This window comes from Calidris pugnax, unplaced genomic scaffold (genome assembly GCF_001431845.1).
Source record: "Calidris pugnax isolate Ruff unplaced genomic scaffold, ASM143184v1 scaffold8, whole genome shotgun sequence".
Taxonomy (NCBI): domain Eukaryota; kingdom Metazoa; phylum Chordata; class Aves; order Charadriiformes; family Scolopacidae; genus Calidris; species Calidris pugnax.
The window spans coordinates 4,657,182-4,673,232 of NW_015090830.1; the positions used below are offsets into that span (position 1 = coordinate 4,657,182).

General features: G+C 38.5%; 1 protein-coding gene across 4 annotated transcripts in view; it reads left to right on the forward strand.

Annotated features, from left to right (window-relative positions):
• TRIO (trio Rho guanine nucleotide exchange factor) overlaps positions 1–16,051 on the forward strand; it is a 259,879-nt gene that overhangs the window by 94,988 nt on the left and 148,840 nt on the right. For all 4 annotated transcript variants that reach the window (XR_001411877.1, XM_014940886.1, XM_014940885.1 and 1 more), the window contains exons 7-9: positions 6,954–7,145; positions 10,797–10,928; positions 15,159–15,389. Coding sequence is in view for 3 of the 4 variants with exons in the window: in XM_014940886.1 (XP_014796372.1) it covers positions 6,954–7,145; positions 10,797–10,928; positions 15,159–15,389 (555 nt within the window). In the remaining variant the exon portion in view is untranslated. The remainder of the gene's footprint in view (positions 1–6,953; positions 7,146–10,796; positions 10,929–15,158; positions 15,390–16,051) is intronic.

Consider the following 16,051-nt stretch of genomic DNA (forward strand, 5'->3'; position numbering starts at 1 on the left):
ATGTTGGGGGAGGAGATTTTATTGTACTTTCAGCAGTTTCAGTAGCAAGTGATATGTCTAGAAATCTTGCGTATTCAGTATGTGGTTGCACTTCAAGGTAACAGTAATAAGTTCATGGAAGCCTTAAGCTTAATAGACAGGCTCATTCTTAGTGTAATGAAACTGTCCCAGAGAGAAGCTGGGTAGGTGCAGTGATGCACATTGAAGATGGACATCTGTTCATTTACCATTGCTTAACACACAGGTTGAAGTGGCTAGAAAGGCTGCTGGCTGAAAGATACCTGTAGGTATGTGACCTGCTAATGCTGAATTCAAGGGGCTGTGCACTGATAAATGTCAAGGCTGTGTCTTTATAGGGCAGTTAGATCCCTTGTTCCCTAACTGGAGAAAAATAAAATAATCACAATGGTTCTTCTCTGATGATGAGGTTGGTTTTTTTCAGTACCATTTAAAAGGCCTGCTTTCAGCAACAGTAAATTGCTGTTGTCAAGTCCTGAGATTTATTTCAGTTAAACACTACTCAGTTTCAGCTTGAAATTCCTCTTTGGATAACTAAACCAATGCTTCACTTCTCAGAACAAGTTTTTAGTACCTTTTAAGGGAAAAACTTAGCAATAAGGTTTCATAGGAGTTGCAAATACAAAAATTGTCTGTTGAGTTCTTGAACTGCAAAAACAAAGTACCCAGGATCATACAATTAGTGATACTGGCATGCAAGAGTGGGAGAGACTGATTCTGTGTCTGTCCACTCTTTTTTTCCTGCCATTTTCCACACACCTTCTGGGACACAAGGGAAACAAAAGCAGTCATGTGAAATATAGAGGAGGATGATGATGTTATCTACTTGAATATTTTCTCCTACTCTTCTTGCTAAACCAAATGGCCTTGCTTTCATTATGGCTTAACTGTGCCCCTCACTGCACAGATGAGGGTCAAAATGATTGGAAAATGATGCAGGCAAAAGGAAACTTTCCTTGGAGAAAGCTGAGTCTGGCTACGATTAAAGGAGTGTGCTATGACTATTTCTTGTCTTGAGGCTGAAAGAGCCATCAGTAGAATCTGTGTTTATTAGCCATAATCCAAAAAGTCCTGTGTCAGTTGTAAGCATATTGCTAAACTGATTAGTAGTGTTTTCAGAACAGGCTGTTTGCATAAACTAGACCACGGTATTAAGGTAGTAATCAAATAATGTCATCCAGAAAGAGAGTGCCAGAGATGAGCACTGGTGAGATATTTGAGAGCTTAACATAAAAGTTTTAACACAAGGCTTGAATCTCACTGTGTTAAAGAGTTAAAGGTTATAAAGATAACTTACTTGACTTGGCTTGCTCAGATCCAGCCACAGGGACTGGTACAAATGAAAACATTAAAGAAGGTCAGGTGAGGTAAAATCAGATTAGCTGACAGCTAGTATGACTTTTTTGCTTCCTTTGTACTACAGATATATTTCACTCTTGAGATTCTTTTTATTTTAAATATATATTTTTGTAACCATACAGAGTTGTCCCTTGAGTTAGGCTTAAGCACCGTGCGAATTCTAGACTGCCCTGGGTCCTCTGAGATCTCAGCAAATGAGAACAAGACCACAGGTTGTGAATTGTATGTTTCTCAGATTGCTTTGAAATGCAGATTTTTTACTAAAGCCTTTGTGCAGAATGGTGAACAGTAGTAAGTGAGCAGGGAATATCAGTGCTTTTTGGTGTTTGTTTGTTTGTTTTTTTTTTTTTAAACTAATGGATCATTCAGGCAGGGCTTTCAGTAAAAATCATAGAATGGTTTGTGTTGGAAGGGACCTTAAAGATCATTGAATTCCAATCTCCCTGCCCTGGGCAGGGACACCTCCCACTAGAGCACGTTGCTCAAAGCCCCATCCAGCCTGGCCTTGAACACCTCCAGGGATGGGGCATCCACAGCTTCTCTGGGCAACCTGTTCCAGTGCCTCACTACCTTCACAGTAATGAATTTCTTCTTGATATCTAATCTAAATCTCCCCTCTTTCAGTTTAGAACCGTTACCCCTCATCCTATTACTACACTTTCTGATAAAGAGTCCCACCCCACCTCCCCTTTAGGTAGTGAAAGGCCGCTATAAGGTCTCCCTGGAGCCTTTTCTTTTCCAGGCTGAACAACCCCAACTCTCTCAGCCTGTTTTCATAGCAGAAATGCTCCAGCCCTCCAGTCGTCTTCATGGCCCTTCTCTGGCCCTGTTCAAACAGGTCCATGTCCTTCCTGTGCTGAAAATATAACTTAATGATCCATGCATAATAGTCTCTGGTGGATGTTCTCATTTCAGTTTTAGCCAAGGTTCAGCTTCCCCTGGTTTTTGGGCCAGTCATTTATTATGAAAAAGTGAACATAAATGAAAAGTAAGAGAGGCAAGGTGGTGGTGGTGGTATTGGACTATATAGTCTTGCTGTAAGATTCCCCAGGTCCACCATGAAAATGCTAGAGTGAAATTTGTGCTCATTCTGATGCTGATAGCAATGGTTAAATAGTTACCTGAGAATATTTTGAGGATCCTTGTAGTTGAAGAACAGGTTAAACGCTTTCCTTAATTGTAGTCTGGATGTTGCTGACTTCATTTTTTTTTCAAGGGAAGAGATCAGGTGATACCTTTAGTTGTTCTGCAGCCCTCATCTTTGAAGTTTGGATTCCCAAATGGAGAATTTTACTGTTGCTGCAAGAGCGAGAATAGAAGAGATGTTAGAAAACACTTAAATCATTAAAGCAGATGTTATTTCATACATTAATACTACACCTTGTCTTGATGGCCATTTGTATGTAAAGTGGCAGATAATCTGGAAATTCCATTGCTAAAATACTTTCATCACAGGCAAAGAGTTCAAACTCGCTACAGTCTGTATAGAGGTACCAGTTATGATGCTTATGGACCATGTTACTGGGGTGGTTGTTTATAACTGAATGCTAATTAAACAGTCTCTGTGTCAGAAAGCTACTGTTTGAAATCTCAGAGCTAAATAAACATTTTCTAAATGGGTCTGGAAAAACCAGGAAATAAAATAGAGCCTTCAGGGCATCTGCCAGTTCTATTTTGTATCGGATGTGATAGAAATTCAGTTAAGCTGGCAGGCTGTCACCTATATTTTCCCCTGTGTACTGGCCTTTCAGGCACACACCAAAGAATGACACAGTGCACTACAGCTTGTGTTAGGCTACTAATCTGTGTTGCCTTGCTGAGCAATACTTTTTAGATGTACTCCCTTTAGGGAATAATTCTGCAATTAGGAGCTTTCCAGATATTGTAAGGTGTCTTTTCAGCTTCTAGCTAAAGGGCATTGTGAGAGAAAATGACCGTACTAAGTACATTCATGTACTTACTAAACATACTGTAATGCAGTAACTTGAATTGTTCCCTTCTTAGTTTTGTTACAATAGCCATGTGTAACACAATAAAAGAAATGCAGTATCACTTTAGCCTTTCACTTTTTAGATAGCTGATACACATTTAGAAGCTGCAGATGTTTCATGCAGATTCACATGATGTAAATGAGATAGCTGAATAAGTCTTTAATAGTTATTACCTGATAGCTATTGCTTCTTTAACTAAAACCAGGTTGTAAATCCATGCAATAAGTAAGACGTCAGTCCCTGGGGAATGAGCACCATGAGGTACTTGGAACAGTGCTTCTCACCAGCGCAACAAATATGCATTTTTCATATAATAATGACAGTGGACCTGCCTGTCCTTTTAGAAAATTGAACAAAGTTTGTTAACCTTCAAGGGTCAGTTAAAGACACTCCAATTGTAGTGAGTTTCTATTTGAGATTCTTTTCTTCCTTAACTAAATCTGTCTCTTTTGAGTTGTTGCTTTCTAAAATACTGAAACTTAACCCTTTAGTACATACATCAGGTAGGGAGGGATATGATAGTTGGGGGGAAGAAGGTTGAGATTTTTATTTTTTTTTTTTTTTTTTAGGGGAAGGGAAGTGGGAGTAAATAGGTTGTGTTCCAGACTTTTTGGAGTGAGGTGTGGATCTAAAAGCTTCCCTATTTTTCTGTAGGAATTCTCAGTTTCTTGTAGATGTCTTCTATTGGCCTGAAGAAATTCTACACAATGCATATACTCCCAGAATTTGCAGTTCATTTTTTTCTTGCAAATTCTTTCAAGAACCTGGATGGATTTAAACTGGATAGCGTGTTGGGGGAAAAGTTTTGATTTTTTTTTTTTTTTTTTTTTTTTTAGAGGAAAGGAATGTGGTATACATAGCTTGGAAATTGTTCAGCTCTCAGTATATTAATTCATATTCATACTCCTACAGGGGGTATTCTTCCACGCTTGTGAAGCCAGATTGCCATGGGAAAATTAATGCATTTTAACCACAGCTCAGTTTTTATTTGTTTAACTTCACATTTATGGTGCCCTGTCGTTCATATCTAACTGACATTCCAGAATTTCCAAAATTCCTTTATTGTGATAAACAGTTCAAATGGCAGTCTAATATAGCCTTTGTTCTTTTCTCTTTTGTCACTGTTTTTTTTCACACCACTGAAAAGACCATGTAATGGCTTTCTGGATTCATTTAGCAGTCTCATGTTTATGCTATATACACCTTAACAGGCCTAAATGCTCTCCAGTCTTTTAAAATTTGTTGGAAATGGCAGTTCTGTCCTCTTCCAGTTTTTTGGCTGTGTTTAAGAGGAGAGCATATGCATGCGTGGTAACCTAAAAAATGAAAAGGTATTATTGTGTAGGAAGGCAAGCCAGCCAACGTGACACGGCTGTGCTCAGTTTATTAAGCAGCCCAGCTGGTGTAGGCTGTGTCAGGTATGCTCCTGCTTGCGTATGTGAATATTACAATTAATAGAGCCCCGTGCCAGTTACCTCTCAGATGAGTCAGCACACTGAAGCCTGGAGGAACTGCAACGCTAGCTCCAGCCAGTTAGTCTCAGGCTCTGGGCTGTGGCTTGATGCCAGCAGGTGATGGTTCCACCTCAGGTGCTCAGCATCTATGTGGTGTTGGGTGTCCATGTGCCAGCGTTCTCCTCTGACCTCTCTTACTGACAGGGGCATAGTCAGATTTTGGCACAGGCTGCCTATCACATCTCTCAACAGTAATATAACCATGTAGTTTTCCAGCAGTTTCAGGTTTTGTTCTTCTGTCACTTGTTGATCTGTGGCCTTTACTGAGGCTTGTTGTAGTCAGTTCCGTCCCCCTGGCTCATTGTGCTTGGTTTGTCAACCCTTGATCAGGGAAGGTTACGATGGTGCTGTGGACAGGTAGCTGACTGCCCCATGGCATTCCCTGAGTGCTGGCATTCCAGGAGGCTCTGTGTGGGCAAGAGGGAAAAATATTTCACTGCAGCATGTTGAGATTTGAATAGTGTTTGTTGTTTTCTTCCCAGCTGTTCTGTGTGATAGTGTTTGGCAGTTTGGCTCCACGTGTAAATTTTTAGGATATAGACAAGAACAAGTGCAACTCACAGAAGTAGCCAACAGACGCAGCAGTTTGTGCTGTAGTTCATGCAGAAAGGGCCAGCAACTCTGCTCAGAACAGTATCCGTGTCCTCAGCAATGGTGGTGGTGCACCCCAGGGCAGTCTCCAGCTACTGCTGGACTGACTGTTCCTTGTAATGTCAAGAGGGAGCTCCAGAAGGAGGACATAGCTCTGCAGGTCCAGGGCTGCAGGGAATGCCCGTGGCCTCTTGCCAAGGCTGGGGCAGCATGAGGTGGTTTCCTTGCCCACAGGAGGCGTGCAGTTATTAAGGATCTGTGTCACAAAGTAAAGGAGCTGCAGGAGGAGGTCAGCAGCCTGCACAGCATCAGAGATAATGAGAAGGAGATTGACCAGATCTTTTCCAGCACTCTGCTGCTTCAAGATCCCAAACTACCAAGTGTACTAAAGGGATGAGGGTCAGGTAGAGTCTGTGTCTGTCTGTTCAGGAAGTGGAGACTCCCATGATGATGAAGATTGGAAGATAATGGCTTCTGGCACTAGGAGGAAGGTTTCTGCTCCATCTAAAGATTTGCAGCTACAGAATATGTTCACAGACCTCATGGCTGATGAGGAGCTGGGAGCTATCAAAGAATTTGTGCCATCTGAGTGTGAGACACACAGGAGCACCAAGAAGAAGAGGCGAATGACAATAATGGGATACTTGCTTCTGCAGGGAGCAGAGACCCCAACCTGCCAACCTGACTCATTCTCTATGAAAGTTTGCTGCTTGCTGGGAGCTTGAATTTGGGACGTTGTGGAAAGACTGCCAAAGCTTGTCCAGCCTTCAGGCTATTGGCCCTGCCGCTCTTCCATGTGAGCACCAGGAATGCTGCCAGGGTGGCCTGGAAAGTCTCAAGCGTGACTACATGGCTCCACAGGGCAGTGGTCAAGGGCATGGGAGCCCAGGTGGTTTTATTCTCAATCCTGTTGACCTGCAGGTCAACAACTGACCTTATTTGTCTGGTTTTCAAATGCTAGCTCTCAGGCAGTATAGTTGCAGGAAAATAAAATCTAAAACTGTTGGAGTCCTTAGAACAAAGTTCTGTATTTTGTTACTTAAAAAGTAGAAATACTTTCAGAAGTTGATGTAAAGATTTGTAGAATTATGTTACATGCATGTGTACCATGGATAGATCAAGTGCTTACTAATTATACGTTGATTTTCCTATATTATGTGTCTCTGAATGTCTTGTTGACTTGAACGTCTGTAAACATTCTTGAAGCTGTTACAAAATATGGCTAGCTTTTCCTTTTCATTGTAATAATGGGTCTTCAGCTTGACACTCTCTGGTCATTTCAAGTTGTTCTTTTCCCTTGTCAATAATACAGATAGGCTGTCACATTACACACCTAGATTCCAAAGTTAGGTATGCACAAACTTGGCAAGTAAAACCAGTCTATTAAGCAGTACTGTAATAAAGCAGAATTTTATAGAAGTATACCTCTGTATTTAAGTGGTCTGCTAACTTCCACTAAATTTTCCCTTCTTCTCCACAGAATGTGTATGTAAACATAAACCGCATCATGTCAGTAGCGAATCGCCTGGTCGAGTCTGGCCATTATGCTTCACAGCAAATAAAACAGATTGCTAGTCAGTTGGAGCAAGAATGGAAGGCGTTTGCTGCAGCCTTGGATGAACGTAGCACGTTACTGGATATGTCCTCCATCTTCCATCAGAAAGCTGAACAGGTTAGTGAACAAGCACCAACAAAAATTTCCATGCTGGAATGAGAGTTGTACTGTTTGCTTTTGATTTGGACAGAAGTACAAGAGAGTGATTGGAAAGGTTGGCAAGAAAGTCAGAGCATTCATTTCTGCCCATTTCAGCTGATACTCAAAACAAAGTCCTGTCCTGTTCTCCGCAGGACAGGCCACTGCCCTTATATTCTCCACAAAATGTCTTGTCCTTATCAATGCAAGATAAAACTTAGTCATATTAGATCTATGAATCAAAGCGGGGTGGACATAAATGCTTAGCTGTATGAAGCTTTCAAGTTGAAAGAAAGGAAAAAAATATATATATTCAGTATTGATATAATGCCTTTCCTACATCCAGAAATCATCACTTGTTCTGTTGTCCTCACCACTCCACCCCAACCAGTCCTTGAATGTCAAGATTTAACTCATAGTAATTGCTTACAGAAAACTCAGTTGAACTGGCCTGAAAGTTGAGAAGTTAATTAACTGTCTTCTGAATCTGAAATTGTGGTGGGATATGTTTACTTAGTATCCCATAAGAGATTCATCCTATATTAAACAAAAATCTTAGCTTTAGGCCTATACCAATTATTTTAATTAAGTCATTAACAGTGTGTAACTGCCAGAGAAGAGGTATATGTAGGGGAAATAGGAATAAATATCCCCAAGTTAATAGTCTTGATGGTGAAAGCATGTTTTCCCCTCAAGGGAATTCAGTTCTGAAGGAGTTGCTATGTGCGCGCTGTTGAGTCACCTATCGATATTATAGACTCTCTGCTCTGTACATCTCTGGTGAATTTGGAGGGCAGAGGTTCTTGGATGGTTATGGCTGACTGAAGCTCTGGTGTGCTGTATGGCTGCTGTAGATACTTTTCCTTCCATTTGCCTTGCTAAATTGGATCCAAGAAAAGGTTGCATGTCTGATTTAACTTTAATTTGGAATAAATGAAGGAACCACTTGGGAGTTGATAACTGCAAAAATAGAGAGAGGCAGCACACTTTATTTTAAGACTTTTTTTTCCTGAATTCTACTACACAGATATTCAACTTCATAAACGTCTGGAAATTAGAAATGTGAATGTATTAAGGTGCAAATACACATTGCTTTTCATTATTTTAGTGGTGATGTTGGTTTAACTGTCCTTAGACTAAGGTAAAGTATATAAACTGATGCCACTAAACAAGTATTTTAGCAGATTTTACAGAAAAATCATAGATTCATAGAATAGTTTGGGGTGGAAGGGACCTTTAAAGGTCATCTAGTCCACCTCCCCTGTAATGAACAGGGACATCTTCAACAAGATCAGGTTGCTCTGAGTCCCGTACAACCTGACCTTGATTGTTTCCAGAGATGGGACATCTACCACCTCTCTGGGCAACCTCTTACAGTGTTTCACCACCCTCATCGTAAAAAATTTCTTCCTTATATCTGGTTTAAATCCCTCTTTTAGTTTAAAGCTATTATTATGCCTTGTTCTATTGCTACAGGGCCTGCTAAAAAAAAAAAAAAAAAGACCATCTAAAAAGGAGATAAAGGAATTGTTTTCTGGTATAAAGGTCATGAGCCAGCTTGAAACATTTGATAGACACAGTGTGGTATCTTATCAGTATTGATGCTTTTCTAATTGTTTGGCTTATTCAGGTTTACATTTAAGCACTGTCAGCCATACACGTAGGAGAGAGATATGGTGAAACATGAACAGTAGGTGTATCTTCCATCAAGTGCTGTCCTTTTTCATAAGAAAATGATCATCAGAATTCAGGGGAGTAAATTTTGTATGTGCGTGCTGGGCAACTGTGGTAAGGGCTGGTGTTACCTTCTTCAGTACTAAATGTAAGTGTAAACAGGAGGAAAGAGAAGAATGAACGAAAGTAGTGCAGCATCTGCTGGGATTAATTTACTTACTCTTTAATTGCTCCTTCTGTGGTTTTTATTTTATGATTAACTGTGATGGATTGTCATAGTTGCTCCATAAGATACCTGTCTGTGATATAGTAGCTGTTTCATTAAGAGTGGAGAGTAAGCTCAAGGAAAAGAGGGTTTGGAATAAAAGGAATGACCCCTTTAGAGACTGGTGATGCTTGACTTACATAAAGAGGATTATTAAAAAATAAGCAGCCAAAGAAATAACACACTGTTCTTGAATGCATATCTTCTCCTGCAAGTGACAGGTACGTGTCACTGACTGCTGTCAGACACAGTGAAGACTACACCCTGCTATCAATGCCTGCAAGAGGTACAGCTCTGTGGTCCCACACGGAGCTTCTTTTAATGTGCAGTGCTTAACGTTAGGCATTTTTTAAATTGTCCCTTGATGAAATGAGAATTAAATAAGTATCTTAAAGTACTTTATCACACTTCCTCTCAGCTTTCAAACAATAATGGAGTACCAGAAATTATCTATGGATTAATTTTTTCTCAAAAGACTACATATGCTCCAGGAATTAAGATACATATGATGAGAGAAATGGCTTTTGAGGCTTGAACTTGACATGAATATAGGACAAACTTAGTTTACAGATACTACATGTATTTGGCTGTACTAAATTTAACAGCTATGAAAACTGCTAGAAAAAATATTCTTTTTGTCTGTTTCCTTTCCTTTCCTAGCATAATGAGGGTATAAAATTCATGCCCCCTAGCTGTCAAAAATAAGTTGACAGAACTTGTGCTGTGCGTACAGCTATGATAGCAGTTTCTTGTCTGTCAAGACAGCTTAAGCTTCAGAGATAACTTAAATTGTCTGCAGAAGAGATTCTGTTGCAGTATCCTCAATTTCCCCTGAAAGGCTTGACTTGAGCAGCTATGCTGACCTAGCTGTGTGCTCAAAGTTCAGTGTTAGTCCTCTGAGACCCCTGCTTAAGTTGTAAATCCCTTACATGCTTGCTGCTGTAGCAGCTTGCCAAATGGATTTAGTCTTTCTCTGTATGTAGAAGCTAGTGCTTTGGGGACTGAAGTGGGAATTTGCTGTGCTGTGACACTGCTTTGCCTCCTCGATGATCTGTTTCCAGCAAAAGACAACCATGGAGTGTTTCGGTAACAGTTCACCATTAATTCTTTGTGTATGTGTGCATGTGCACACCTGTGCAAAGTGACTTGGTTTTCTCTGAAGATACAAAAAAGGTGAGGTGATACTCGAGTATCATGAGCATCTGCACAGGGAGTTGATGGGTAGGAGGCTGAGCGTCTGGACTTGAAAGTTGTACCATATTTTACCGATTTGTGTATACAAAACCTTAATTGTCTTTCATGCATCTGAAGTGGTAGGTGCAGGGTGATGTAAACTTTTGTTTAGCTGCAAAGCCAAGAAAAGGAGCAAGAGTAAACTTGAAGCATCGTTATTGCCAGCAGTTTAATTGGTTCTGAAGGCTGTTGACATACAACTAAGCCTTGCCTGCCTGTGAACAGCTTAGAGTTCCATACAACTAAAAGCAGAAGTATAATCAGACTTAAGTATTTGCTTCTATTCTGATACAAGCTTTCTTTTGCTCAGTTCAGAGAGAAATACATTAAACATTTTTCCCTTTAAAAAGTCATTTCAGTGGCTGTCACACAGATGCCAGTCTTTTTGTATATTACCAACATGTGTGTACTTATTGATAGAACCCCAAATCAATCAGAATGTTTTTTCTTTTTTGCAGTATATGAGCAATGTGGACTCATGGTGTAAAGCCTGTGGTGAGGTGGAGCTTCCCTCAGAACTGCAAGATTTAGAAGATGCTATCCATCATCATCAAGGGATATATGAGCATATTACCTTGGCTTACTCTGAGGTAAATATCTTGTTTGTTTCCTGAGGTTGCTGATGTTGATAAAAGTAGTGTTGTTTGGATTGTGAACTGGCATAATTTTTTGCATAGTGCATTAGTTGAAAACTCAAGTGTCTGGCTTCTTTTTTAATTTAGTATACCGGACTTTGCTGCTATTGTTCAAAAGTTAAGTTTTAAGTCTTCCCCTTAATTTACTGAAAGAAATTTACAAGGCAAGATGTGTGGTACAAACCACCCATACAGTGTACTAAGTATGTTTTAATTTACATGCTATTACCTTTAATAGCAGTATGATACTGCTGTTTAAGCATTTATTTGAAGGGAAGCTAGTTGGGTTTTCTTTGGGAAAGTATTCTGTTGGCATGGATTGTTTTAAGTGTGTTTTGAAAATCCATCTCTGAATTGCCTCACAAAAAGGCTTAATCATCAAAGGATGTCACTTGACAAGCCAGAAGGTAATATTCGTAGTTCTGCTAACCTCAAAGACACTTAAATGAGCCAGCGTGCCTATGTAGTCAGCATTCGTATGATTAGCATATCCTGTGCTGCTGCTCTAATCTTGGATTCTGCACACAATGAAGTAATAACATTTCTTAGTATTTCTAATAGTTGTATTTACAACCTAAGATAAAATGCTTATTCTGAAGGTGGCCTAGAAAGTGATGACTAAAGTATCTATTGTTTTTATTAAAGTTTTGAGTTCTCTCATGTGCTTCAGTTAGCTGAAATGAGAAACTAAATGGGCATTGACTTCATTATTGGCTTACAGATATTTTCTATATTTCCTGGTGATGTTTTCTTGCATTCTTTTTCCAGGGTTGTTCTCATCAGAGAGTAAAATTATTTTTTCTGTTAAATTGGACAAGTGTTATTCTGGATTAAATATAGCAGTTTCTGTTCTCGAGAAAGTTGCATAAAATGATGCATATGGTTAAAAAATGATCAGTAGACACAGGATATCTTAGGCCATCTTTTTTTGATGCCCCTTCTTTTAAAAGAAGGAGCTCATGTGGGATTGAATTAATGGGTTTGATTTATACGTTACATTAAAGATAAAACTACTTTCTGATGAACCAGCGCTATTATGAGCAACTGAATCATAAGTCTGGTCACACTTCATTTAGCAGTAAAGGAGGGTAAGGTTAGTGCTGATGATCAGTCCTATTGTTAGTATATCAAAACTGGGTTTTTTGAATACCTGCCATCCTAGGGTCTCCATAAACTTTATTACCATGAGTCAGATGCCCAGAGTTCACATGAGTTGTTACTCTTTTGTGCAAAACACACATTGGTATCCCCGTTTCTGATATATCCCACCTTGTTATGTCAACTGGTCTAATGACATACTGAAGCACACCTTTGGTGATAAAACTTGTGATCTTACTATACATACCTGCTTAAACTCATTCTTGAGAGCGTGTTTTGTGGGAAGGTTTCTTTTCTTCATTATAACCTCTCTTCATTGGGAGGATCCCTTTGTAAAACAAGGTACAGAGGCGTAGCACATAATTTTTTTTGTAGGTTTATGTGGAGAGAGGCAATCCAGGACACACATTCCATGGAGAGCGCAGGAAGAAATAGGAAGGCTAGGGCTGTCTAGAATAATGATTATAAAGCATGGAAGTTAAAATAGTGGAACTTTTTAATTTGGTTTTGTTTATTTTGGGTTGGTGTCTTTGTGGTTTTTCATCAGGGATGTGACTGGATTAGAGCCTGCTGTTAAGTGTAAATAAGTACTGTGGATTACCATGTTAAATACTGTTTGCTTCCTGGTGATGCATAATGAAAATAAATTAGATGGGTAGATTATAGGATTGCTCTGGCAATTTAGGATTTCAAAGCTGTAGCTTTCGACTTCAGGATAGCTAGAGATTTTAACAAAATCTTGATTGGTACTGCTCAAAAAAGAACCTAACGTGGTGCTTTTCTTCTGACTTCAGGTCATTACTTTTCCTCATCTGGTAAAGCAATAGCTTTGTCTTTAGCAACCAAAATTGATACAGAAATAATAGCTGTATATGTATGTACATGTCATGCTCCTCCTTGGGACAGAAGGGTTTATTTTGCCTTATTTAAACACACATTCCTTTTTGAAGATTGATGAGGTTGTCTTTCTGTATAAAGGTATTACAGAACTATTGCTTATCATTATTAGATGTATGACTTCATTTCTGTTACAGCACGGAGCTCCTTTCATTTTGTGATGAATGAACAATGGGAGGAGAGAGAGAGAGTAACACTGGAAATTACACCACTTTGTCATTCATTTTAGATTACAATGTCTTGACAACATGACTTGGTTGCAAAGTAGAAGACAGTAATTTTAGGAGAATAAATGCTTTTAAGACTAGAGAGTCTGATTTTACTGAGGATAATTACTGTATGTTACTAGAAAAGTAACTTACTAACTTACAAGCTTAGGTAACTGGTGTGCTTGAAAATCCAATAATTGTGCCTTAAATGAAGTTATTAGAGCTTTCCTGAGGTGACAGAGCCACCCAGCAATTCCTAAGCCTCCAGTTGGCTAATTCTGGTGGCAAGCCCTTTCTTCCGCCTCAGACCATAGACCTGTGACACAAATTACTCAATAGTATAATTAGTTAAAGTAGTTGTTGCTTTGAAGATGCATACACAAAACTGTGTAGTGGTAATCATAATAAAACTAGATTAAAAAGTAGAGATGTCACTTTAAAAACAAAATCTTAAGGGAAGGAAGAAAACTTTACTGTGTTAACTCCAGAGAGGAAATGTGGATGATGATTTGTTTGTTAAGCTAATAAACTAATCAGATCAAGGAGCTATCAGAATTAATTATTTTTTTCCCCCCTAAATTTAATAGACTCTGGATAGATAACTCAAGTCCATTATCTTGAAATATTTGAAAGACTTGTACTAGGTAATTGCTTTGGATACAGAAAAGAAAAAAAGTTGTCATTATAGTAACTACTACAGACTGTACTCTCTTTCTGCCTGACTTGACTTTATAAGATCTAATTTTCCAAGTGAGCTTCATTCTCTGTGTTGATACTTATTACTAAAATGAAAAAGCTTAAATTGGAACTGAAAAATAAACTCACTTGTAAACTAATAATTAGAAAAGAATTTTCATTCCAGTATGTTTGACTACTGAATAGGAAATTTTAAATGTGCCTAGATTTAGTGAAAATTGTTGAAAATAGCCACTGGGGGAAGGCCTTGACAAATTTTCTGTTTCTGACATGGTGTTGATTTGATGAATTCAGACTATTGTTTACACTCCAGTCTTGTGGGTTTGGATTAATTTTTCCTGCCTGTTAGATGAGCTCTTAGAGAAGTTCTTTTCAAATAGCTGAATGATACTGAATTGTAACAGTTCTCCAAGCTTCATGCAAGAAGTGACAGAATAGTTAAATGGCAATGAAAAGTGCTTTCAACAGCCTTGATGAGTGCTAAATGTTAATAGTGACCAGATAAGATAGGATTATTGCTTTTTAATTAGCCTGCAAGGTAAATCTGAACATTTTTGCTGTGGTTTGAATCAGAGAAGACAACAAATAGAAGTGACTAATATTTCTTGTCAGCATCAGTATTTAAACATATTTTGGAAAAGAGTATCTCTCTGTGCTGCATAGAAAGGTTTTAAGTGATTTAATCAGGTTTAAGTTTGCCATAACAATATTTTGCCTTTGGCTTATGAGTAACAGTAATAATTTAGTAGTTGTAAATTGTGTCAAATCAAATCATGTCTTAAGTTTCTATCTGTTGGTCTAAATGTATCCATCAAATTAATATTAACCTATAGAAAATAACCTCACTGTTCACCTTTACAGCAAATGTAAAAAGAGATGCTCCTGGAAGGATAATTCTTGGCAAATACTTAATTTTAGGTGGTTTCTTGACCAGAGAAAGAGCTGAAAAATATTTATTCTAAGTTAGACTTCACCTGTTTAGAAAAAAAAAAAATCACTTTAAAGGAAAAGCACTCTTAAGATAATTGAAAAATTGAAAGACAGGCTGTTATTTAGAAGAGTGCTGCTACTTAAAGTTGTCCTCTGTAGAGGGAGAATATATATTTTCTTTTTTTTTTTTTCTGTAACGGCTGTATGTAATCATGCTGTGAATAAAAGAAATCTTCATTGCTGCTTCCTGAGATCTTAGAGACATCTGAAATGGGTAAAGAGGGTGGAGAATGAAATAATAGTCTAACAAGCTTTTGTCAATACAAATAAATTCTTGGTCCTTTCTGGTGGTCAGGTGAGCCAAGATGGAAAGTCACTTCTTGACAAACTTCAAAGACCTTTGACTCCTGGGAGTTCTGATTCCCTCACTGCTTCTGCCAACTACTCAAAAGCAGTTCATCATGTTCTGGATGTCATCCATGAGGTTCTGCACCACCAGCGCCAACTGGAAAATATCTGGCAGCATCGAAAGGTCCGCTTGCACCAGCGGCTTCAGCTATGTGTTTTTCAACAGGATGTTCAACAGGTAGGTTTTATTTCATATTGTCTAAATACCTTTACTCTGTCAGCCTGTGATTTGTTGCCGGTTGCATTCACAGATGGGTTTTGATTGCTAAACCCTGTGTTCTTTCATTCAACAGTTGACAGTTGCATGGGATTGACTGACTGATTCCAAGTCCTCTGTGTTATCAGAGGGTATTGGCTGTTATGGGTAGAAATTATATTTGTAAATTAGCTCTTTTTCAGTTTCTTCTTTCTCTTTTTTTTTCTAATTTACCTCAAGTTAGATAGGATGAAAAAATTTTTATTCTAGATGGTTATTCTGAGCCTGTGCTGGAACCTGACATTCACATTCTAGGTAGAATTCTGGACTTGAAGTGTCAGAAAGACTTGTAGAAGTAACGTACAAAAAAATTAATAGTGTTATTCTGTAACAAATTTTTAGCTTCAAATCCTTAGTGGTACTTATTTGATTTAATAGGATTTCTTTAAAACCTGAGTAGTATAGTAAAGAAGTATAAAAATTACAGATAAGATTACTTTCAGACAGTGATGCTGTTCTTGAATTAATAGCTATTAGCTGACGTGTTTTTACTATTAGGACGACATCCTAGAAGTTAGTAGTTAGGTACAGACATTAATATCTCTGACATGATTTTAGCTTAAAAAGGTAAAGCTGTAAAGAAT